Consider the following 26,008-nt stretch of genomic DNA (forward strand, 5'->3'; position numbering starts at 1 on the left):
GTGGGGGGGGGAGGGTGTTTTCTCAAGCTTCTTTCATTTCACAGAACTGGCTGAGCTTGCCCAGCGTCCACCTAAAAAAAAGAGGTCTTCTAATTCCTCCTCTGAATGTAAGGTTAAGACGTGTTCTACGTTGCACTCTAAGAGCCGTGAGCAAGCGGCTACACAGGTGCGAGCCCGCTGTCTCCCAGCTCAGCCGCTGCGCCCGGGGCTCGCCTCGGGCAGGGTGCGGTGTCTGACGGCCCGTGGCCAGGCGCGGGGCTCTGTGCTCCAGAAGTATTCCCACCAGCGGTTAGCAGATCTGCGGCTGCGACAGAATAAATTTTACAACAGAGCAGTTCTATTCCCGTCAGAAATGTGGGCGGTCGGTGCCCTGCCCCGTGACCCCCCACCCTGTACCCCCAGGACCAGAAGAGCGATGGCAAACTAAGTAGGACTCCAAGCCTTTCAGCTGACCGCTGCCACCACTGTCTCAGGTTAGGCAACCACCTTCAGTTCAGATGCCTTTGCGTCCCTGGTAAGGAAACAGTACAGATCGCATTGAGGGAAGTGAAGGCTTTTCTTTCCCAGAATGAAAAGCCACTTGTGACTAAGAGCACAAATCTTCCCCTTACCGTCCTAAGCACCTGTGAGGCCAGCAAGGGGCTCTGGCACAGACATTTGAAAACTGAATTGAACTAGCTTCTTCATAAAGCAGGGCATAAGAAAAAGCCTTGATCTTGGAAAAGGCTCCTTTGACAACAAATCACAGAGTGCTCGCTTCGGCAGCACATATACTAAAATTGGAACGACAACAAATCACAGAAATGATTAAACTAGAAAGTTTCAGTAAGACAAGAGTATAAAACAAAAATCTACATTCACCCTTCTTCAAGCTTCAGAGTCTCCAAAAGGAGGATTAGAGAAGCGTAGGAGGCAGTAGTAAGTCACACTGAGAACGCGCACCCTTGATATGATGTGATGTGAAGGTCACTTTACCTCTGTGGTCCTCCTCCCAAAAGGCACAAGCCTAGGAGTGTTGTAAGAAAAACAGCAGACAAATCCCAATTGAGGGATGGTCTACAGAATACCTGACCAGTACTCAAAACTGTGAAGGTCATCAAAAGCAAGTCTGGGGAAACGATCATACTCAAGAGGGGTCTAAGGAAACACAGCAACTAACTGTTAAGGGGAATCCTGAATGGGACTCTGGAACAGAAATAGGACATTAGAGAAAAACTGAGGAAATCTGAATAAGGCATGGACTTTGGTTAATAATAATGTATCAGTGGGGCGCCTGAGTGGCTCAGCTGGTTAAGTGTCCAACTTCAGCTCAGGTCATGATCTCACGGTTCGCATCATTTCTCGGCCTTTTGGCTAAGATCAAGTGTATGATCTCACGGTTTGTGAGTTCAAGCCCCGTGCCGGGCTGTGTGCTGACAGCTGAAAGCCTGGATCTGATTCAGATTCTGTATCTCGGTCTCACTCTGCCCTTCCCCACTCATGCTCTGTCTCTCTGTCTCAAAAATAAGTAAAAACATTAAAAAAAAATTTTTTTTAATAATAATGTATCAGCATTGGTTCATTCATTGTGACAAGCCTGCCCTGTTCATATAAGATGTTAGTAATAAGGGACAGTGCGTGTGGGGTCTATGAGAACTCTCTGCACTACTTGCATTAACTTTCTGTAAATCTAAAACTTTTCTAAAATAAAAGTTTTTTTAATATAGCAGCAAAAGTACAAGAGCATGTAACCTAGAAATATAAGATCTGATAGCTTTAGAAAAACTGTTTCATAAACTTTGGTCATTCGCATTCCACTTTTATGATTTTTTACTATTTTTGTACCACTTGTGCTATTACTAACTTAATATATCTTTTAAAGACAACATTTTTAGATTTTTTTAAATGTTTATTTTTGAGAGAGAGAAAGAGACAGAGCGTGAGCTGAGGAGGGGCAGAGAAAGAGGAAGACATAGAATCTGAAGCAGGCTCCAGGTTCTGAGCTGTCAGTATAGAGCCTGACATGGAGCTTAAACCTACTAACTGCAAGATCATGACTTGAGAGGTGAAGTTGGATGTTTAACTGCTGAGCCACCCAGGTGCCCCATTACTATCTTAATATTTCCAACAGTTCCTTTCCTTTTACAGATTTACCAAAACAAGAATGTCAGGAAATCAACAAGCTCTAGGATCTAGAACTTGATGTTGAGCAAAAAACCAAAACTCGATCTTGGAAAAGCAATAAAGAAAAATTGAGATTTACTAAAATCGATGTTAATGACAGAATTTTTATTGAGGACTTACTAGACAATATTCTAGGTGGGGTCAGCAACGTGTGTGTGTGTGTGTGTGTGTGTGTGTGTCTAAATGGACAGACAGTAAATGTTTTCAGCTTTGCTGGCCTTGGGGTCATTATTGCAACTACTCAACTCTGTCACCATGATATGAAAACAGTCATATGACATATAAATGAATAGGCATGACAGTGTTCCTATAAAACTTCATTTACAAAAACAAGTAGTGGGCTGGATTTGGCCAGCAGGCAAGTTCATCAATCCCCTATTCTAAGCAATATTTAGGCTACCTCTAAGTGTTTTATATGTATTAACTGATTTTATTCCTTAGAACAAGTCTATGAAATAGATACTATTGTTAATCCCATTTTACAGATGAAGTCATGGAGGCACAAGGAGACTGAGTGGCTCAAAGCCATACCACTAATAAGTGATCATGAACCAGGATTTGAAGTGAGTCTAACTCCAGACCCACTTCCTTAATCAGCACTCTATACTGTCTCCAGTATGTTGAAACTTATACACACAGAAACACACATGTTCAAAGGATACAGGGAAATGGAGCCTCTTATAACCATCTAGTCTATAGAGGCTACTACTCCAGTGCAAACAAAGGAAAAGGAAATCAGCCAAAAGAAACAATGTGGTTTCTATCAGTCTTAGGAAAATATAAATGGTAAGAATAAACCCCTCCCCCAAATCAACTAAAGAAAAAAAGAGAAAGAGTTCCTTATCATTATCAGTGACAGCAAGGCCCCTGCCTGGCTTCCCTAAGGGCTGGGAGAAAGGCTGGCACACTGAAACCCATTCTCATAGGCTGGGATGCTCTGATACATAGAACACAGGGACAAATATATTTCTGTCACCACCAACAGAACTAGAGGAACATGAGGTGGGCAAGGCTGAGAAGATGACAGATCAATCGGGACAGTCTGCAAAGTGTGGAATGTTCTCATCCTGCAGGGACACTTTAGGAGGAGGTTTTAAAGGCAAGCCTCTGAAGAAAGCATTTTCACTGAATGTAAGGACAAATATATTACAGGCTTGAGAAACTACTGTCCCCAAATGGGGAAAACCTAGTGAGGGGAGCAGACAATCAATTGATAGACAACAATTGGTTTGTTGGTGCATCCAAGTGGATGTCAAGGATATTTCTTTCTTTCTTTTTTTAAAAATTTTTAATGTTTTATTTATTTCTGAGACAGGGAGACAGCGTGAGCAGGGGAGGGTCAGAGAGAGTGGGAGATACAGAATCTGAAACAGGCTCTAGGCCCTGAGATGTAAGCACAGAGCCCAACGCGGGGCTCGAACCCACAAACCGTAAGATCATGACCTGAGCCAAAATCGGACACTCAACTGACTGAGCCACCCAGGCGCCCCAAGGACATTTCTTTTTTTTTTTTTAATGTTTTATCTATTTTTGAGACAGAGAGAGAGTGAGAGTGGGGGAGGGGCAGAGAGAAAGGGAGACACAGAATCTGAAGCAGACTCCAGGCTCTGAGGTATCAGCACAGAGCCCAACATGGGGCTCGAACTCGGGAACGGTGAGATCATGACCTGAGCCGAAGTTGGACCCTCACCCAACTGAGCTACCCAGGCGCCAAGGACATTTCTTTTAGTGGAGAGGAGACAGGTCCATCACTGAGAGACAGGGGTCTGGGAAGGTGGGGGGGGGACCTAGAGGAAAGGCAAAAGGAACAGCTGCAAAGAAGCCAGGAAAGGCCAGGGGCTCAGGTCACAGAGAAGGCTTGTTGAATGGCCTCTTGAACATGAGTTATTTCCATCTTTGACTTATGAGGTCATGTTTATTTCATATCTATCTTAGATAATGTTCATGGTGCTATTTTGATGTCCACTTTGTCATGTTCTACAGTGTTCTACACTGTCATGGCTACAGAATGCATTGTTTATGAATGAAATGTGAGTTCTGGTGACCCTATAGTACATCGATAGGGTAGGGCTGTCATTTTGCTATCTACGGATGCTTCTTGATCTTCTTGCATCTTGACTTTTCTACTTAATGTACATTTGGACACTCCATTCATCTAAACCAGCCTGATACGACGTGCTCATCTCAAGCAAGTTTTCAGAGCCATACAGATTTGAATGTCAAGAAGTGTTCAGTAGGAATAAAGAACATGTTATTGGGTCTTCAGCTTTTTGGTCTTCTTAGAGAAGCCAGGATAGAGAAGCAGCCATAAGGAACAGTTGAGTATGTACTCTGAGAAAAGAGGGTCATCCCTCGGGGCGCATGGGTGGCTTAGTTGGCTAAGCGTCCGACTTTCACTTAGGTCATGATCTCACGGTTCGTGGGTTCAAGCCCCGCGTCGGGCTCTGTGCTGACTGCCAGCTCAGAGCCTGGAGCCTGTTTCAGAGTCTGTGTCTCCCTCTCTCTCTGACCCTCCCCTGCTCACACTGTCTCTCTCTCCCTCCTAGAAATAAATAAAAAAACATTAAAAAAAATAAAAAAATAAAAAAAAAGAGGGTCATCCCTCCTAGGTGTGGGACTCCAGCCACCAAGTCACCACAGCCCAGCCCAATTATCCTGGGGACCCACAGCCCCTTGGGTCCTTCCATGGGGAAGAAAGTGATGTCAGCTCAATTTGCCCCTACAACACAGGCTGCCCTTTCTTCTCCTTGCCTTTTTCCAATGACCACCCTTTGTTTCTGAGCACACTAGCATTGCCTGGCCTATTTAGTTTACCTTCATAAAGCACTTCCCATGGGTGTTTACCTATTTTAAACAATGTGGGTTTTCTTTGCAATCTTCATCCTTAAAGGGGAACCTCTAACATCCTTGAATATATACAAAAGGAAGAACTCCAGAGTCTGATGGCAATTCCCAAGGAGGGGTTCAAGGAATGTGAACAACAGCAACACCCCTGGGAATGTAAAGAAGCTTCTTCTTTTTTTTTAAATGTTTATTTATTTTTGAGAGACAGAGAGAGAATGAGAGGGGAGGGGCAGGGAGAGAGGGAGAACGAAGCAAGTTCCAGGCTCTGAGCTGTCAGCACAGAGCCTGATGCAGGGCTCGAACCCATGAACTGCAAGATCATGAACTGAGCCAAAGTCAGACAGTTAACTTACTGAGCCACCCAGGCACTCTTGCAAAGAAGCTTCTGAGGTCATTTTGATCCTTTCCAGACATTAACACTCACATGAAGAGCTATAGTCTGGGATTTTGCTTAAAAAAATTACCTAGAACTACATACACTTGAACACATCAGCTTCTGAAGGCTGGCCAAGTTTGATGCTTTCTATCAGTTTTGGCGAGCCTTTCAGGAACTCCCCACGACTCTGAGGTTTTTATTTTAAACTCGATGTTGTAAAACATTAACACAGAAGTGAAACTGCATATTAGCTGGGACACGTGGCAACCTTACAGGATCATGATTTAAAAGAACACAATGAAGCTTTGTTTTGCTGTGTTGACCTTCTCCTGCCTGACTAGGAGACCCTCTTCACAACCCACTCTCTTCCCAAGCCCACCTCCACCAATGTTGCCTTCCAGTTTCTGTTATTACCTGGGTCCTGATTCCTACTCTCCCTCTGCCTTTATTTTTTTTTTAAATATAATTTATTGTCAAATTAGCCAACATACAGTGTATACAGTGTGCTCTTGGCTTCGGGAGTAGATTCCCATGATTCATCGCTTATATACAACATCCAGTGCTCATCCCAACCAGTGCCCTCCTCACTGCCCATCACCCATTTCCCCTTCTCCTCCGCCCCCCCTTCCCATCAACCCTCAGTTGTTCTCTGTATTTAAGAGTCTCTTATGGTTTGCCCCCCTTTCTGTTTGAAACTATTTTTCCCCTTCCCTTCCCCCATGGTCTTCTGTTAAAGTTTCTCAAATTCCACATATGAGTGAAAACATATGATATCTGTCTGTCTCTGACTGGCTTATTTCACTCAGCATAATACCCTCCAGTTCCGTCCATGTTGTTTCAAATGGCAAGATTTTATTCCTTCTCCTTGCTGAGTAGTATTCCATTGTATATGTAAACCACATCTTTTTTGATCCATTCATCAGCTGATGGACATTTGGGCTCTTTCCATAATTTGGCTATTGTTGAAATCCCTCCACTTTTCTAAGTAGTACTCTCATTCCCCTGAATCCTCATCTCTGTCAAGCCACCCATTCTCCCATCCACCCACCAAACAGATATGGTTTTTCCTACAGAGAAGGCCACACAACGAGTTATTGCAAAAGTGGGACTAGACTGCAGATGGAATCGGACTGTGAAGAGCAGGGACTTCCAAGTCACACATACTGCACTTCAGGCCCATCACTTGCTAGCTCTGAGATCTTGGGTGAGTTATTCATCCTCACAAAGCTGGAGTTTCCTAGCTGTATCTGGTGATACAGATGTTTGCGTTAGAAAGCTCTTGTGGGGATTAAATGAGATCACAGTCAAAAGTACCTGAAATCAAGTGGAGCTCGGACCTTGTCTCCTGACTTCCTCATGCCCGTGTTTTGATGTGACTGCACTAATCTCGAAAATCCTTCAGTTTTATAAGAAAAAAAAAACATACTGTACTTTTTTTTTCTAATTTTTTTGTAATGTTATTTTTGAGAGAGAGAGAGAGACAGAGTGTGAGCACGAGAGGGGCAGAGAGAGAGAAGGAGACATAGAATCTGAAGCAGGCTCCAGGCTCTGAGCTGTCAGCACAGAGCCCGATGCGGGACTCAAACTCATGAACCAAGAGGTCATGACCTGAGCCGCAGTCTTACACTCAACCAACTAAGCCACCCAGGCACACCTTTGATTTTTTAATTTTTTTAATGTTTATTTACTTTTGAGAGAGAGAGAGAGTGTGAGCAGGAGAGGGGCAGAGAGAGAGAGAGAGAGTACTATACTGTTGAGGAGAGTGTAAACTGGTACAAGTCTTATAGATGGCATTTAGGCAGGTATCCTTCAAAATCAGGGATTCATATACCCTTTAACCTAATTATGCCACTTCTGGGAAATTGTTCTACAGTTGCACTTGCACACATTCAAAATGATGTATATATAAAGGAATTCATTGCAGCCTTGTTTGCAACAGAAAAAATTGGAAGCAAACCAAATGCGTATCAATAGGGGACTGGTTAAACAAATCACACAATGGATTATTAAGCACGGGTAAAAGAGGAGAAAGATGTTCTCTATATATCAAGATAGAAATCTTGTTCTTCTTAGATGAAAAGAACAAGGTGGAGAATAGTAGGTATAATACATTTTATAATGAAGATGGGAGAGGGAAACAATATTTACATTGTATAAACCTTGGAAGAATATTAAAAAAAAAAACCTCACCTAATGAAAGTATTTACCCATGGATGTGATTAGAATTAAGTATCTGGTGCAAATAGGGCAGGAGGTATACTTTCACAGGATGCATTTTTCAACTGTTTGCAAATTTCTGAACCACGTATGCAATTCCCTCTTTTTTTAAATGTATTTATTTTTGAGACAGAGAGAAAGAGAGCAGAGAGAGAGAGACAGAGACAGAGAATCCCAAGAAGGCTCCGCACTGTCAGTGCAGAGCCTGACACAGGGCTTGAACTCACGAACTGTGAGATCCAAACCTGAGCCAAAATCTAGAGCCGCAAGCCCAACCATTTGAGCCACCCACACGCCCCCATGTATGCAATTCTTATATTCCATTTTAATCAGCTGTATGTAATAACTGCCCTACCACAAAAACTTGCCAAACGTCCCTCGTGTGCCAGGCTCTAGAGGGGGGACACAAACTCAATCGAGACTTGGTCCCTACTTCTAGCATTTTCAAGAAAGAAACCCCATTTATATAACATCTGCATGCGAGGAAAGCCTATTAAAATAAGTTTTAATACTGATGATGTTTATTCTTTAATTACAAAGGAAAAAATGTTTGCCTACTTAGGACTAAAATATCGCTGTCTGAAAATATTGGTTGAAGGCCAAAGGTATCTCCACAGGACAAAGAACAATTCACATAACAGCATGAAATTCAAGTCTCATCCTATTGCCTAGGTTGCCTAGGTAACATGGACCCCAAGCAGCTAGCAACCGTTCAGGTTAGAATAAACAAATGATTATAGCTGTCAGTGGAAACGTACACATTAACTTAGCATTGAATTTGTCAATAATGACCATCTATTTACTTTATCAATGCCGGTCCTTAAGCTCTAAGATCTCAGGAAGAAGTCTTCCAGAAACAGATGGCTTTTATATTAGGAAAGAGAAAAGCAATAATTATGCATGTACAAAGAAGGCTGGCAGCAGAGGGACGAAGGTTTGCATAAGAGACCTAGACACCTGTGGGTCCATTAACGTCTGTAAAGTCAACAAAAAAACCTTCGGATTCAGACTCCATCAGATCCTCGGGGCTTTGAAAAGAACAGAAATTTTGAACAGAATATTGCCCTAATATTTAGAATTTGCTTCCACACACATAAGAAATTCCACTCAATCTGTTTAATAGTCCTTCTGGAAAGACAAGACTCTTTCCTCGCACATTTTAAGGCGTTCAGTAAAAATCTATGTGCTGCTTTGAGTAGCACTGGATAGTTATCTAACTATCCACCTGCGTCCTGGTCCCCCCACACCTCTTTCCCCAGTCAGTCATCTGGTGTCTGACAGGTCAGAGCAAACATATCTGTGTGATCAGTAGAATGGATTTTCCTATTCAGCCTAACAGCAACCTAAGCAAGTAGCTGCTATCTGATTTAAATTCAAGCCCAGAAAATAAACAGCTTCATATTGTAATGCTATAGGATTTTAGAGCTATAAGAGATCTCAGAGGTAATATAGTCCAACCCATTATTTAATGATTCTTTTGCTTGTAGGCTAATATTGCATCACGTATAACAGCGCTTAAGCCAGTTACAGAAAATTTAGTTGGGCAGAACTGTCAACACAAATCCAGTCTACAGGCTACTTCACATATTTTAACATCAACCCGTAAGGTTTTAAGGTTGATATCATGAGGGGTTACCTGGGTGACTCGGTTGGTTAAGCGTCCAACTTCGGTATGGGTCATGATCTCCTGGTTCATGAGTTCAAGCCCCACATCTGGCTATTTGCTGTCAACGCGGAGCCTGCTTTGGATCCTCTGTCCCCCTCTCTCTTTGCTCCTTCCTCCCATGCACCCCCATAAAAGTAAATAAACATTTTTTTAAAAATTTAAGGTTGATATTGTGAATTTAAAGAATCTCTGGTATGATATGAAGATCATCTGTATCTCTATGGGAGGGCACTGGTAGCTTCTCTACATCTATGTACATCTAAGGTTAGGGGCACCTGGGTGGCTCAGTCCATTGAGCATCCAATCCTCGGTTTCAGCTCAGGTCATGATCTCACAGTTCATGGGTTCGAGCCTCACATTGGGCTCTGTGCTGACAGCATGGAGCCTGCTTGGGATTCTCTCTCCCTCCCTATCTCTCTGTCCTTTCTCTGCTCTCTCTCTCAAAATAAATAGACATTTTTTTAAAAATCTCTAAGGTTAGGGGCACCTGGGTGGTTCAATCGGTTAAGCATTAACTTTGGCTCAGGTCATGATCTTGAAGTTCATGAGTTCGAGCCCCACATTGAGCTTTGTGCTGACAGCTCAGAGCCTGAAGCCTGCTTTGGATTCTGTGTCTCCCTCTCTCTCTGCCCCTCCCCTGCTCACACTCTGTCTCTCTCTCTCTCTCAAAAATAAATAAACATTAAAAAAAATTTTTTTTAAGTAAAATAAACCAGATGTAAATCTAGTTATCACAAGGTGGTTTAAGTCAAGCTTAAAGGGCTTGACTTATTTCTCCTTAAGGTTTAAGGAGAAGTAAGTCAAGCTCTAGAATCAAAGTACCTGAATTCAAATCTCGGGTCTGACTTTTAAGAGTAAATAACTTGCCCAAGGTCACAGGGCTCCTTATCTGTGAAATGGAGATAATCCTAATACTTAGTCATAGTACTGTCATAAGGATTAAATGAAGTAATTCTTTCAACAACTATGTGCCAAGTATTGTTAGACACCAGGGGTACAGTGAGTAAATGCATATACAGGACATTTAATAAACTTGGATTTTTTAATCTAAAAGCTCATACACACAGATTTAGGATTATATATAGGATTTAAAGAAGTTTTGAGTTGCAGAAACAGGAATGAATTATTTATTGAGCCTCCAAGACCATAGAGTTGAAATGCTGATGAACACACAATAGTATCCAATTACAAGAGAGTATTGTGTGTTTAGGCATCAGAAGCAAAATATACCTGTTGACTGATTTAATATGGGCATTGAGCAGTTTATGCAGGGTATTAATTAATTTTCAATGCACTAAATTTGGCTGTCAGGAGTTTTAATATTTCTTTCAGAATGACATCTGTGAAAACTTAGAACAATGATGAAAGCATGAATAAAAAATGAAAAGGAATGACTTATGTTGACAGTTATTAATACTGGTGATAAAGCGTTTTTTCTTTTAAACGTTGTTCATTATTTTTCGAGAGGATTACAAACCGGTTCCCCCTGTTGGATACTTTTGGCTTTCCCTAAGAGTAACATTCCTCATAGTCATGTTTTTATTAAAAAAAAAAAATCTATAATGATGATTTAGTTCTCTGCTTTTTAAATCAGTATGTTACTCCAAGGATATCTGGGACCATGGAAGGGGATAAGAGAAACCAAATATGGTGTATCTTCCTGAAGCATCAATTTTCCTCAGCTTTTCATATTGAAACCAACATTTATCATGGAATGCAAAGTCTACCTGATTTCATAAAATAAAACACTGAAGAAATTGCTCCTTGTACTGGTCTTTAATTAATTAATTAACCTTTTGCACTGGCCTCTTGAGAGCATATTTGGAGTACAGAGGTTTTCTTTTCTTTAGGAGAAAGGTCAGCAAGTATTGTACCCTAGGAAATGGATATTTCCATCACTTCACATTGTTGTCACAGACAAAGGGTTTGGAATCACACTCATATATGGCTTTAATTACTTTGCCTATTTCTAAACTTTTATAGCTTTCTATTATCTACTAAAATTAAGAATAAATTATCACACACCACGAAAATGAATTCAACACAGCATACTTCTAACTGGGACACGGTGTCTGAACTTTGAAACAGCATTCGCGAAAATCCTGTGCTCTCGACTACAAAACCAGAGAGGAAAACGTTTCTGTTTTATTGGAGTAACAAAAGACACTAAAAGACCTGCGAAAAGGAGTTAACCCGAGTGCAAATTTCCCCTAAAGTTAGCCTTGATTATGACTGCAAACTAATTTGAAGGAATTTACTTAACCTTTGAAACTTTATCCAAAATGTCAGCCATTCAAAATCTAAGGAGTGCTTATAAAACCCATACTCTAGTTCATGAATCTGCTCTTACTCTTTTCACAGGATTTACCACTGTCAGAAACGTGCCTTAATCATTTGTTTAACTTGTTTATTACCCGTCTCTTCGATCCCTGACCCCCGAGAAGCAGGCTTACTTGCCAGGTACCTGGCGATCACATAATAGACGCTCAAAATACGTTTGCTGAATTTCGGTGATGACCAGTTTTTATCGCACGCATATTCGTCAAGAACCACTGAAGCGAAGGATGGGGAAAGTGTATCTGACCCTTCAAAAGTGCAGGATCCTACTTGATGGAGTGAACGTGCATCTGTGCTCTCCGCATCCTTTACCATCTCTGATGCTGCAATGCTGACGGGAGGGCAAGGTCTTGGTGGGAAAACGGGAATCACCTCTCTCCTTACGACCAGAAACTAATGGTTCGCAGGGAATTTGCAGCTTTATATAATCTGAAAGTTCGTACTTTTAAATAGCACCTTTTGTAAGGGCGGGAAATTACTCATCTGTTTAAGGGGACCCCCGGCCAAGCGCGGTAGGGATTAAACGCCACCTCCCCGATCGCGCGGCAGATAACCCCGCGTCCCGCCCTCGGCCTCCCGCGTCCCGCAGCGCGCGCGGCTGGGGCGCACCGGGACCTCCACACCGCAGCTCCAGCAGTCGCGCTCCGGGATTCGGGAGGGAGTGGCGCTTTGCTCAGGGTTCCACTCGCGTCCTCAGCGAGCAGCCCGCCCCCTGCCGGGCAGGTCGCACTTTCGGACCCCTGGGGAGCAAGCCGACCCCGAGGCCCGGGCGAGGGTGAGGCCGGGTCCCCTGCTCACCGCTGCGGAGCCTGCTGCCGTCGCCGGCCTTGTTGAGGGCGCTGCTGGAGCAGCCCATCGCGGGCAGAAGGGCGGCCTTGTGGCTGAGCGCAGCCACCTGTCCCAGCGTGGCGCGAGCGTCGACCCGGAGCTCGGATCCCGCGCAAACCACCCGGGCAGCGCCGAAGCTCCTCCGACTGCGGGCCGGGCTCTGGCGCGTGCAGAGCGCAAGCGCACAGCGGGGCGCCCGAGTGCGGGGCGCACCTGCGGAGGAATGGTTGCCTCCCCGAGGTGGAAGGGGCCGGGGGCGCTGGGGAGGGGAAGAGAAGACAGGAACAGGGAGCCCCGTGGGCAGAAGGTGGAGAGTGGGGTAAAGGAGAAGAGGAAAAAGGCCTCAGAAACAGGACTGATGTCCCGGAGACTGAGAGAGCGAAGGACTGGGAGGGCTCGTCTGAATCATTACTAAATAGCTGGGGAGGGGGGAGGAGGCGATTCTGGCCCGCGGCTATTGATTGGTAGACTCGCTTTGGTTGACAGTCATGTTCTTGCAGAACGGCAGTTCTGTTACCACAGGGAAGTTTGCAGTTGATATACTATTTAATCCACCTCGTATTCAACGTCGGCCAATTGTCCAATCCAGGACGACATATTACATTGAGTTGTCATGACTCTTTAATGCGCTTTAATCTTAAGTAGTTCCCTCGGTCTTTGTCTTTCATGACCTTGACATTTTTTTTTTTTTAAGAGGACAGGCCATTTATTTTGTAGAATATTTTTCAATTTGGGTTTGTCTGATGTTTCCTTATGACTGTTTTCAGGCAATGCAGCTTGGGCAGGAATACAAGATATTATGTTGTCTGTGTATGCCTGTGGAGAGCACATGATGTCTTTCCCCTTACTGGTGGTGTTAACTTTGATTAGTTAGTTAAGGTGGTTTTGCCAGGGTTGCCGTCGAAAAGTTACTATTTCACTCTTCATAATTATGCGGAAAGACTTTTAGACTAATATCCTGTATCTCATCAAACTTTCATCTGCTACTATTAGCATACATTAATATTCTTGCTGGGATCAATTATTACTATGATGGCTGTCAAATGGTGATTTTCTAATTACACTATTCCTTCTACATTTATTAGTTGGCATTCTACAGTAAGGGAGCACTTTCTATTTTCCTCTATTTACTATTATTTATAGCAGTAAATATTCATGACTTACAGTATTCAGCAGTTCATGTGTTAGTTGGTTTTGGCTACCATAACAAAGTAACACAGATTGGTTGACTTAAACAAAAAATTCCTCAGGGTTCTAAGCCCAGAAATCAGAGAACAAGATGTCAGCAGGGTTGGTTTCTGAAGACCTCTCCTTGGTTGGGAGCTAGTTGTGTTCCTCATATATCTTCACATGGTCTTCCCACCATGTCTGTGGCCTAATCTCATTTTCTTTTTTTTCTTTCTTTTTTTAAAAATATTTATTTATTTTTGAAAGACAGAGCATGGGCAAGGGGAGGGGCAGAGAGAGAGGGAGACAGAATCAGAAGTAAGCTCCAGGCTCTGAGCTATCAGTACAGTGCCCTAGAGATCGTGACCTGAGCCTAAGTCAGATGCTTAATGGACTGAGCCACCCAGGCAACTCATAATCTCCCCTTCTTATAAGGGCACCAGTCATATTGGAGTAGGGCCCACCCATATGACCTCATGTTACCTTAATTACTTCTTTAAAGGGCCTGTCTCCAAAAGAGCCATATTACAAAGTTTAGGAATCCAACATATGAATGAGGGAACACAATTCAGACCATAACACCATCATTATTGATTTGGCTGCTCAGATTGCCTGAAATTTGTCATATCTCCTTATATGGGTCATATATGGGTCATGGGGGTACACAGCTCTGGTCTTTACAGTGTATTTAGAGGTCTCCCTCCCTTCCCTCCTTTCTACCCCCCTTCTCCTCCCCTTCCTGGTCCCTTCTCTTCTCACTTTTCCCCTCTTCCTCTCCCTCCTGCAGTGTAGGCCCAACAAAGCCTAGGCCACCCCAGCAATCAATTCACAAATTCCTTCTAGTGAGGAGACTGGGTATCTTTGAGGAAGTACACTTTACAACATTACAAATACATACTATGACTCTTCCAGCCTTCTGCAGGGTTACTGTGCCCCAAGTAAAGAGAAGTACTTTGAAACTGGCTAAGGATTTGGCTGGATTCCAAGTCCCAGAGTAAATTGACAGGGTTAGTGCAAGGAAGTTTAGGGGTATGTGAATAGACCTGGCAGAATAGGCCAAAATTTGGGGGAGTATTTATGTTTTATATAAGTGCTGTCAAAAGGCCCTCTGTTAGTTTGGGCTGTCATAACAAAATGCCATAAGCTGGGTGGCTTAAATAACATATTTATTTCTCACAATTCTGGAGCCTGGGAAGTTTAAGATCAAGGTACTGGCCAATTTGGTTTCTGGTGAGATCTCTTTCTGGCTTGCAGGTGGCAGCCTTCTTGCTGTGTCCTCACACGGGGATTGGGGGTGGAACCTTCCTCTTCCTACAAGGCCACAGCCCTAACAGATTAGGACCTCACCCTTATGACCTCATTTAACCTTAACTACCTCCTAAACTCTACCTCCCCATTGAGTCACATTGGGAGTAAGGGGTTCAACATATGAATGGGAGAGGGAGGGGACACAAGTGAGTCCAGACCAGGTTCCCACTTTAGAAGACACATTTGTAAGTTAAAGTCACATTTAATTTTATGTAGCTAGTGAAATTTTTTCAAAACTCCATTCTTCCTCAAAAAACCTGCAATAATTTACAGACTTTTTTAGAGTTTATTTATTTTGAGAGAGGAGAAGGAGGAGCAGAGAGAGGTAGATAGAGAGAATCCCAAGCAGGCTCTGTGCTGTCAGCAGAGTCTGATGCGGGGCTCGATCCCACGAACCATGAAATCATAACCAGACCTGAATTCAAGAGTCAACACTCAACCAACTGAGCCACCCAGGTACCCCAAAATTGGTTAAATATGAACACTAACTTGAAATTCTCTGAATCCTAATGTTTACATGCTTACTGAGCCCAGTTAAGTTTCCTCTTTTCCCCATCAATTATTTTTTAACTGGGGTATCTTACTTTTCCTTGGAGATAATTTGTCAGCCAAGCCATGGTCTCTTCCATTTTCTTCAGAGGAAGCATTTTATCATTAGGTGAACAATACTAATCAGGTATCCTGAGGATGTTTGAAAGTCTTTCTCATGAGCCACCTCAAGCCTGCTCAATGAACTCAGGAATAAAATGGCTCTGAGAACAGGGAGTGAAGGCATTTATGGGTTCAATACCATATTCCTCCACTTAACATGGTTTCCCTGGGTAAGTGCCCAGTTTGCCAACAGCAGTACGAACAACCAACTGTAAGGCTCCAAAATGGGGACTATAATCAGCCATCTCATGAAAGAGTGATCGGACCGCTTTTGAAGCAGTAAAAATCTTCATTTTAATAGACAGTGGATTATGTTTGCTTTTCCTGCACATCAGGCTCCTGGCAGGACCATCGATTAGTGGATAGTATCATCAAGACATTACACACCAAGACGTTACATTCAGTATATCTTATTAAATGATTCACTTTACTGTAGTCAAGTAAGTCAATACAGTAATTTCTATGTGATTTACTGGTCTTTTTGTCTACCTCAACAGCCAGAAGTTAAACCTATAGGATGGCAGAAGGACACATTAAACACTCTGTTATGGCACCAGCCAAGATAAAACCCTTTTGAAGGTTGGGGTGCTGTCCTGTGGTTTGCAGAGTATGTTATGAACCAGTGACTAATAAATAGTACTGCTTCTCCCATGACCAGTATGCACAGATCTGGGTCTTACTCTCCAAGCTTCCTGTTCACTTGGTAAACTACAATATAATTTTCCTTTGTTGCTTACAACTTAAGTATCTGGACTAATATACAATGCTTACCCTACCTCCCCTGTCCCTGACCATTCTCCTTCTCAGCAATTACCTGTCCTGTCTTATTCCTTCAGTCGTATCTTGACAATAACTCAACATACCTAATACTGTGATTTTAAGTGATGATAGTACTTTGATGTGTTGCATCTTGAAGGTATAGTTCATAAATCTTTTCCAAAGAGTTCATCATTTTTCTCCAACATACTCATGTTTTGAGGTTGTCACAAACTTGCATTTATTATGTCTCTATTAGCTAATTGATAACATTTTCTGATCAGCATGGCATAGTATTAGAGCATTAAGTTAATTAAATTCTAGTTAAAAGCAAAAAATCTCGGTGTCTTAATCTGTGTATTACAGCTTTATTAAGGACAAAAGTACATGTACATGGCAGGCTTTTCAAATTACTGAACGTAATATGTAAAATGTCATATTAATGGACACTTGGAAACATACTAAAATTTCAAAATGGACTCTAAGAAATATAAAATAATCCAAAGACAAATATTTATAGATGCTACTTTCCAAAAGTGTCACCTCTTTATAGTAAAATAGTAAATGAAGTACTCTGGGTTCTTTGTATCCAAGAATATAAAAAAACCTATGCTCCTTGGATGGAAAAATTTTTTTAAATTAAAAATTTTAAAAAGGAGAAAGCATTTCTCTGGCTTATTTTTAATTCAGTGCAGTCTGGAGCATTCCTAGTCTGAACAGAGAGGGGTATAGAAGAAATATTTTGGATTCCTTACTATTGTGGAGGCAGAAAGGGTGGAGAGGAATAGGTAGCATTCATTCCCCTTTGTCCTCTAATGGTTCAGAATTCTTGTATTGGTGTATGTGTGTTTAGTCAGTTGAAAGTTCACCAACATTCATTTGGTTTACAGGATCTTTTCACTTGGATTCATTGTCCCCTCCCTCTCCTCGCCAGATTTCTGAGCATGTTTAATGTCCGTGACTTAAGAATGTGAAGGTTGAGTTAGACAAATAGAATTCCAAATTACAGCTGACCCTTGAACAACACTGATTTGAAATGGGAGGGTCCACTTATATGTGGATTTTTTTTTCCAGTACAGTACTATAATGTGTTTACTCTTATTATTTTCTTAGGAACACATTCTTTTCTCATTTATGTTGTTGTAGGTATACAGTATATAATACATAGAATATAAAAAATAGGTTATCTGGCTGTTTATGTTATTGATAGATTTTTCTGGTCAACAGTAGGCTATTAGCAGTTCATTTTTTTAGGAGTCAAAAGTTATACAATGGACTTTTGAAAACGTGGGGGGTCAGTGCCTCTAACCTCTGAGTTGTTCAAGGGTCACCTATACTAATGGGCTGCTTCCTAATCTGGACACTGAGTAACAGCTGATGATAATGAATACAATAGTTTTAACTGCTTAACAATAAGGGGATGTCCCAGTATACTGAACCAATGAATATCACATGAACTTGTTAGTATTTGCTCTAACTGGGCATGCAGCCTGTCACTTTTAATCCCTATAGCAAGTATAAACCGAAAGCACAATGAATGCAGGGGCCTGCAGAGTTCTCAGAATATTGGTGCAGCCATTTTGATGAATGAAAACCAAAGCCTTGTGTTAATTCTGTTCTATCATATTTACCTGTTGTTATTTTTTCAAAATCACTCTGAGATGCTACAGACTGGCATCCTGAAAAAATAATATCTAGATGGCAAAGTCCTTTCTTAAAGCATATATATTTCCCAACTTTTTAGTATGATGATTTTCAAACTCAAGAAAGTTGAATGGTACATCCAATACCGAAATACTCTCCACTTTAAATTCAACAATTATTGGGGTGCCTGGGTGGTTCAGTTGGTTGAGTGTCCGACTTTGGCTCAGGTCATGATCTCACGGCTCGTGGGTTCAAGTCCCGTGTCAGGCTCTGTGGTGACAGTTAGCTCAGAGCCTAGAGTCTGCTTCAGATTCTGTGTCTCCCTCTCTCTCTCTCTCTGACCCTTCCCTGCTCATGAGCTCTCTCTCTCTCAGAAATAAATAAAACATTTTAAAAAATTAAAAAAAAATAAATCCAACAATTGTTAACACTTTAATGCATTTGCTCTACCTTCATTTTAGGATTTTTACATTTAGCAATTCAAAAACAAGTTGCAGATAATCACGACACTTCATCTGTAAATACTTCGACATACATCTCTTTAGAATAAAGGCATTACTTAAAGCAGCTATTTTTAATAATAGTAAGAGTAATCTTTTCACACAAGGGACAGCAAAGTATAGCCTGCAGGCCAGATTTGGCCAGCTGCCTAATTCCATAAATAAGGCTTTACTGGGAACCCAGCCATTATATATTGCCTATGGCTGCTTTTGTGCTACAAGAGCAGAGACCTGTAGTTGCCACAGAGAATGTATGGCCTCAAAGGCCTAAGATATTTATTTGGCTCCATAGAAAAAGTTTGCCAATTCCTGCTCTAATAAAATACAAAGGTAGGAAATTTTAGAAAATATTTTTTAATTTTTACTTTGAGAGAGAGAGACCATGTTAGCAGGGGAGAGGGATGGAGGGAGAGAATCATTTTCTTTTAAGTTTGTTTGAGAGTAAGAGAGAGCACAAACAAGGGAGGGTCAGAGAGAGGACAGAGAGAATCCAAAGCAGGCTCCACACTGTCAGTGCAAAGTCCGATGCAGGGCTCAAACCCACAAACTGAGATCATGACTTGAGCTGAAGCTGGATGCTTAACCAACAAAGCCACCCAGGTGCCCGGAAAGAGAGAATCTTAAGCAGGTTCCACACCATTAGCGAAAAGCCCAACATGGGGCTGGATTCCATGACCCGGGGATCGAGACTTGAGCCAAAATCAAGAGTGGGATGCAAAACCAACTGAGCCACCCAGGCGTCCCAATTTTATAAAATCTTGAGCGAAAAGATTTGACTGTCATTTTTGCATGGCAAGTGTTTCTTCCCCTAGTGCGTAGGTTTTATGATGTTGTAAAATACTTTATGGGTGGGAGGCTGTGCCGAGGAGGTTAGGGAGGTAAGAGCTGGACTGAGTAAGAGAACTACTATTCACTGCCCATTTATTCTGTACAAGGCCCTATGCTAGATGCTTTAAACATCATTACATTTACTGTGATCCTGGCAACAATACTATGAAGTAGACATATTATTCTAGTTTTCTGATGAAGAAACGGAGGCTTAGAAAGTTTAGACAATTTCCCCAAGTCATGCAGATATTAAAGAGAAAAACTGATGGGGCGCCTGGGTGGCTTAGTCGGTTAAGCGCCCGACTTTCGCTCAGGTCATGATCTCGCGGTTCGTGGGTTCGAGCCCCGCGTCGGGCTCTGTGCTGACTGCCAGCTCAGAGCCTGGAGCCTGTTTCAGTCTGTGACTCCCTCTCTCTCTGACTCTCCCCTGCTCACGCTGTCTCTCTCTCTCTCCCCTAGAAATAAATAAAACATTAAAAAAAAAGAGAGAGAAAAACTGAGAACCTGGGGCCCCTAGGTGGCTCAGCTGGTTAAGTGTCCTACTTTGGCTCAGGTCATGATCTCACGGTTCACGGATTCAAGACCCTCATTGGGCTCTGTGCTGACAGCTCAGAGCCTGGAGCTTGCTTCAGATTCTATGTCTCCCTCTCCCTCTATCCCCTCCCCCACCTGTACACTATCTCAAAAATAAACATTAAAAAAAAACCCAAATCAAAAGAAAAACCGACAACCTAAATCTGTCTCCAAAGAGATACAGCAAAATCTGTTAAGATCCCCTAGGAAGAATTCTCAAACATTCTGTGGTCAGGTTTCATACATAAAATAAGTGTTTGGGGCTTCTTCCCCCGCTTCCAATACAAAACCATAGTAAGACCCCTGGGAGAAAGCAGCTAAGGCCTTTCTTCAAAGTAGAGCGAGGACATACATAGTAAGGATCAGAAACTTGGTATCATAGAATGAAAAGCATCCCAGGAAGGTCGTATCAAGTACTTTAATCATTTAATCTCTAAAATGGGACGCCTGGGGGACTCGGTTAAGCATCCAACTTCGGCTCAGGTCACGATCTTGAAGGCTGTGGGTTCCAGCCCAGAGTCAGGCTCTGTGCTGACAGCACACAGCCTGGAGCCTGCTTCGGATGCTGTGTTTTCCTATCTGCTCCTTCCCCACTCATGCTTGGTCTCTCTCTCTCTCAAAAATTAACATTAAAGAAAAAATTTTAAATAAAAAAGAATAATGAGAATTTGATGTTTCTAATTTCCTTTGCTATTAAAAATAATACCGAAATTATTATTTCAAAGACTCACATGTCTTTGAGCAACTGTGACTGTTTCTGATTCCTAAAAGTTGACACACGATGGCAGCTTACCAACTAGCCCGATTTTACATTTTTGGTGCTGGTGGGAGACGCTCTCTGCTTCCTATTTTGAATGATCCGTCACTGGGGACATTTATATCAAGGTCCAACGTTCACAACAAAGAGGTTTTTAAATTAGACCTGCCTGTTGCTCTCTGTGCAAACTGAACTGACGCGGGAAGGGAAATCCGGGAGCTGAGAAGCACCCGAGTAATCCCTGAGTCTCCCCAAAAGCCGCGGCTTCGGTATAGATGAGTTCAGCGGCACTAGGACCGTGGTCCAGCCGCCGGCGCCTCTTCTCACCGCCCCTCCCGCCTCACCCTCAGTCGGCTTATCTAACTCCCGCCCCGTTCGACGTTCCTTGGTTCATCCGTCTGCAGCTCAGAGCAACAGAGTAACACAGCTTTCAGTCCCGCAGCCGAGAGTACACATACGTCTCCACCGCAACTCTAACCGGCTGCGCGGGCCACAGCCTGCAGCGGCCCTCCTCCTCTTGCCCCGCCCCCTCCGCTTGCGGCTTGCTTCCGGTTCCGGAGTCCGGGCTTTGCAGTGAAGAGCTTTGCATTGTGGGAACTCTTTCCTTTCTCTCTCCCGGCCATCTTGGAGGCTGCTTTTGGTGAGTGGGCTCCGCGGCTCAGAGGTGTAGGCTGCACTGGCAGCGCAGTGGGTTACCGTTTGGAGTTCCCATCCTGAACGTCCTGTCCCGTCCCTTATATGTTCTAGGTTGCGTCCGTCCCGCCCCTAAGGCAGGAAGATGGTGGCCGCAAAGAAGACGGTGAGTGCAGCGGGCCAGGGCCGGAAGCCCATTCACGTGGAGGGATGTCTCGGCCGGGGTGGGCAGATGTGAGCACACTGGGAAGACTGAACGGCATGCCCACTGGCTTGGAGGGACCCGAGAGGAATCCGAGCGGTCCCATCAGTGACTTGGGACCCTGGACCTAGGAGGTTTTTCTTAAAGGGTTCAGCTTGCAGAAAGCTGGATCCTGTTGTGACATGGTTAAAAACAAGGCCTTCATGTCCGTGTTAAACGTTTGCTTTGTAGAAAAAGTCGCTGGAGTCCATCAACTCTAGGCTCCAGCTCGTTATGAAAAGTGGAAAGTACATGCTGGGGTACAAGCAGACTCTGAAAATGATCAGACATGGCAAAGCGAAACTGGTCATCCTCGCCAACAACTGCCCAGCCTTGAGGTAATCAATCTAAGGAAACTTGGGTGTGTGTATCGTCCACTCATGTTCATCCGAGGGAATATCCAGAGCGTGAACATGGGCAATCGGGGTAGCAGGAACTCGGCCTTAGATAAAATCTGTTTCACGAGCGAGCATCTGCAGAAAAATGCACGGTTGCTTCTGTGGTGATTGGGCCTTGACCCCACCCCCAGTCGTGTTTTTCTTTGTAAACTTCTCTTTTGGTGAAGTGTGGCCAAAAGGGGAAAACCGTGGAATGTCAAAGTTTGAGGGAGATACAGACGTTTGTTTTTCCATGTATTTTGTGTCATGCCTTTTTTGTCATTCTTTAAAAGTACTCCGTTTTGGGGGCGCCTGGGTAGCTTAGTCGGTTAAGTGTCCGACTTTCGCTTGGGTCATGATCTCGCGGTTCGTGGGTTTGAGCCCCGCGTCGGGCTCTGTGCTGACTGCCAGCTCAGAGCCTGGAGCCTGTTTCAGAGTCTGTGATTCCCTCTCTCTCTGACCCTCCCCTCCTCGCGCTGCCTCTCTCTCTCTCTTCTAGAAATAAATAAAAAAATTAAAAAAAAAAAAAAGTACTCCGTTTTGGGGGCTGCCTGGGTGGCCCAGTCGGTTAAGCGTCCACTCTTGATTTCCATTCAGGGCTAATAGTGGTTAGTGGGTTCAAGGCCGGCATAGGGCTTTGCGCTGACAGTGCAGAGGCTGCTTAGGATTCTCTCCCTTTCTCTCTGCCCCTCCCCTGTTTGCCCTCGCTTGCTCTCAAAAATAAATAAACGTTTTTAAAAAGTACTCCCATTTTGTGAACTGGTTACGGTATAGTAAAGCTAAGGTAAAAACTCCGGCTGGCTGCGGAGCTACAGGCGAGTTTTTGCTTGATTTCACTGTCTTGAAATTGAACTTAGTATGGAAAATAAGTTAGACAGACTTGGATTGTGCAGAACATAAGCCATGTGATCAGTCTGCCACACTGTGTTGAGTTCTCCTGTGGTAATGCGAACCGTTGGCCCCTGGCATTTTATATAGGGTGCCTGTACACAGTTGGCTTGCCTGGAGTGCTTTGTCCTCTATCCCATCCCATCCCATGGTTTGGTTTTCCAGCTTACCTCCTGTATCAGTGCTTCTCAAGCATGAATGTGCACAGTTACTGGTAATCTTGTTAAAATGCAGGTTCTGATTTAATGGGTTGGGATGAGACGTGACATACATTTTTTTTGGTTATTTTTTTTTAATGTTTATTTTTGAGAGAGAGAGAGATGGAGGGGGGGTTAAGCAGAGAGAGAGAGGGAGACACAATCTGAAGCAGGCTCCAGGCTCTAAGCTGTCAGCACAGAGCCTGATGTGGGGCTCAAACTCCGATGTTTAACTGACTGATCCACCCAGGCACCCCTACATTTTAAAAAATGTTTGTTTATTTTGAGAGAGAGAATGTTCAGGAGCAGGAGACAGGCTAAAGAGAGGGAGGGAGGGAGAGCAAGAATCCGAAGTGGGCTCCCCGCTGTCAGCACACAGCCCTACCAGGGGCCACGAACTAGGAGGTTGTCACCTGAGCTGAAACAGTTGGTGGACACGTAACCTGTTGAGTCACCCAGGCGCCCCTGACATTAATGCATTTTTAACAAGCACACATACCACTGCTGGTCTGTGGATCCATATTTTGAGTAGTGGCAAGGTTCTGTTATCCTGATTTGTAAACCTCTAATGTCTGTCTACTCAAAATTGACACAAATGTTAACTTTATGTAAGTAATATCATTCCTCATCTAGGATTCAGAGCATCAGAGTGGTAAAAGTGGTTTATATTTTATTATTATTTTTTAAGTTTATTTATTTTTGAGAGAGCCAAAGAGAGTATGAGCGGGGGAGGGGCGAAGAGAGGGAGAATCCCAAACAGGCTCCACACTGTCAGTGCAGAGCCCAATGCAGGGCTTGAACTCACAAACCTTGAGATTGTGACCTGAGCTGAAACCAAGAGTTGAACACCTAACCGACTGAGCCACCCAGGCGCCCCCCAGAAATAGTTTATCTTTTAAAGAGAACATGGGTTTGGATTCTGGAACGTCCACTTTTAAAAAATGACTATGTTTTACTTAAGAGGTTGTTGTGGGATTATATAATGTAAAGTGTCTGGTGTGTAGTAAATATTTTTATTGCACATGCTACCCTCTTTTCCATGAGCATAGTTATGGTCTTTTTATTTTTTTTAAATGTTTTTATTTATTATTGAGAGAGAGAGACAGCATGAGCAGGGGAGGGTCGGAGAGAGAGGGAGACACAGAATCTGAAACAGGCTCCAGGCTCTGAGCTAGCTGTCCGCACAGAGCCCGATGCAAGGCTTGAACCCAGGAACTGAGATCATGACCTGAGACGAAGTCAGACGCTTAACCAACTGAGCCACCCAGGATTCCCTAGCATAGTTATGGTCTTAAGCCTGGATATTCAGAAGATAATTTGCTCGTTGTCCCATTTCTTATAAAGGACCAAAGGAAAGGATGGTTTGTATTGGTTAATGGATAGGATACTTGTTTTTAGAGTAATTATTGGTTTAATGACTGTTGGAAGGTCTTATCAGCGTTAAAACAACTGAAGGAAATAGTAATATTTAATCTGTCAGTCATTGGTATAGCGTTTATTTATTTGTCGTTTGTTTACCAAAGGAAATCTGAAATAGAATATTATGCCATGTTGGCCAAAACTGGTGTCCATCACTACAGTGGCAATAATATTGAACTGGGCACAGCATGTGGGAAGTACTACAGAGTGTGCACACTGGCTATTATTGATCCAGGTATGTTTTTTTTTAAGTCCTAAAAGAATTTTTCCCTTTATAATGTAATTATTAGTACTCTTTGCTATACAAATGTCTTTGATAACTAGGTCCAGATATTGAGAATATGGATATATAGCAAGGAGTATCCTGTAGTTTTATTTCACAGAAAATTAATAACAGATATAAGTACATTGTGATAGGTCTTGGTATAAATGAAGTTTTTTTACTTTGAGATTATGAGTTTTATTTGAAGCCCTTAACATTTAGGACCTTGGTAAAGGTGAAATCGTAAAGGGGGGGAGGAGGGATCAAATGAAATAGAAAAACAGACCCCTTCCTGGCTGCCTGAGGACAGATGGGTAAAAATTCGGTTGAGAAAAAGAAGTGGCTACAAATACAGATCATGTTGTATTTTGAACTTGGGAGTTTTTAATTAATTCATAAAAGACCGCGAATATTCTCGCTGTTCTGATTTTGTAATAATCAGGGCAGGCTAAACATTCGCTATATTAAGACCATGCATGTGTCCCCAGACTTAGTTCTTTCCCTAGGTCTGGTTTTATCAATGCTGGTGATAAACCAAGTCTGATTTATATGATGGATCTGTGGAAAATGTCTGTGACTCTAGGTATCTGATCATCCTTGAGAAATGACAGCAAAGCTAGTGTGATAACTTTTGAAGATAACCATTGATAATTTGATGAATACCGACTGCCGTTAAGTGAATTGTAAAACTATTATGTTTTGTTTTCTAGGTGATTCTGATATCATTAGAAGCATGCCAGAACAGACTGGTGAAAAGTAAATCACTTAAACCTTTTCTTTAATAAAACTGGCCAGAGCTTGTTTTAAAAACTGTATTCATTTCAGTTATTTTCTTTGTATCTTTCTGTTGCCATGCATTTTCCTGAAGAAAGGGTTTGATAGGATGAGGCACTTAGATACAGTGGCAAGATTTTTGGGTAAATAGCTCTATATCCCAGTTTCCATTTTCCTTTTTATAAAGGGAGTGCAGCGTTCCTTTCCTGTACTAGATATTTAAGAGATTCCAATCTTGGGATATTGTTGGCGTTTTATATTTGAATATGTTTGAGAGGCAGCAAGATCAAAACCCAGAATTAAACCAGAATTGGAATTTATGATGCAGTTTAAATCTATAAATCTGAGTGGCAGAGAGGATTAAATGAAATAACCCCACCTGAAATGTTTTCAGTCTGAGAAAAGTTCTATTGAACTTTAATGAAGGATTTTCCCAAAGGGTATGTAGTGGTTTGGGTAGAAGAAATGTACTTAGAGCATTTCAGGATAATCCCACATCGTCAATAAGTGCTAAATCCAGTTGCCCAAAGTTTGTTTTATGTAATTTTATTCCTAGAAAATACACTGTGAAGTATGTTTGGTGTTCAGGTACATCTCCCAAG

At 42.7% G+C, this 26,008-nt stretch overlaps 2 protein-coding genes and 1 non-coding gene across 3 annotated transcripts in view; 2 read left to right on the forward strand and 1 right to left on the reverse strand.

Moving 5' to 3' along the window:
* The window catches only part of ERICH5 (glutamate rich 5), a 24,412-nt gene extending 11,953 nt beyond the window's left edge, over positions 1 to 12,459 (reverse strand). Inside the window, exon 1 of the mRNA XM_077748159.1 lies at positions 12,402 to 12,459. Coding sequence (XP_077604285.1) covers positions 12,402 to 12,459 — 58 coding nt within the window. The remainder of the gene's footprint in view (positions 1 to 12,401) is intronic.
* An 8,802-nt stretch (positions 12,460 to 21,261) lies between these two features.
* Positions 21,262 to 25,447, forward strand: RPL30 (ribosomal protein L30). The gene is made up of 4 exons (XM_077748207.1): positions 21,262 to 21,414; positions 21,682 to 21,827; positions 24,475 to 24,605; positions 25,343 to 25,447. The coding sequence occupies exons 1-4, from the start codon at positions 21,394 to 21,396 to the stop codon at positions 25,390 to 25,392; spliced, it is 348 nt and encodes a 115-aa protein (XP_077604333.1). The 5' UTR covers positions 21,262 to 21,393; the 3' UTR covers positions 25,393 to 25,447.
* On the forward strand, positions 25,036 to 25,167 carry LOC144218400 (small nucleolar RNA SNORA72). Its single transcript, XR_013331152.1, has one exon. It is a non-coding gene; the product is annotated as a small nucleolar RNA SNORA72 (small nucleolar RNA).
* Positions 25,448 to 26,008: the final 561 nt, after the last annotated feature.

The sequence above is a fragment of the Crocuta crocuta genome, unplaced genomic scaffold, assembly GCF_008692635.1.
Source record: "Crocuta crocuta isolate KB4526 unplaced genomic scaffold, BGI_CrCroc_1.0 scaffold39, whole genome shotgun sequence".
NCBI classification, from domain to species: Eukaryota; Metazoa; Chordata; class Mammalia; order Carnivora; family Hyaenidae; genus Crocuta; species Crocuta crocuta.

Coding starts and splice junctions, on each gene's coding strand:
- RPL30 (XM_077748207.1), top strand. CDS start 21,394: ATGGTGGCCGCAAAGAAGACG. Junction 21,415..21,681: donor TGGTGGCCGCAAAGAAGACG/GTGAGTGCAGCG, acceptor TTTGCTTTGTAG/AAAAAGTCGCTGGAGTCCAT. Junction 21,828..24,474: donor AACAACTGCCCAGCCTTGAG/GTAATCAATCTA, acceptor TGTTTACCAAAG/GAAATCTGAAATAGAATATT.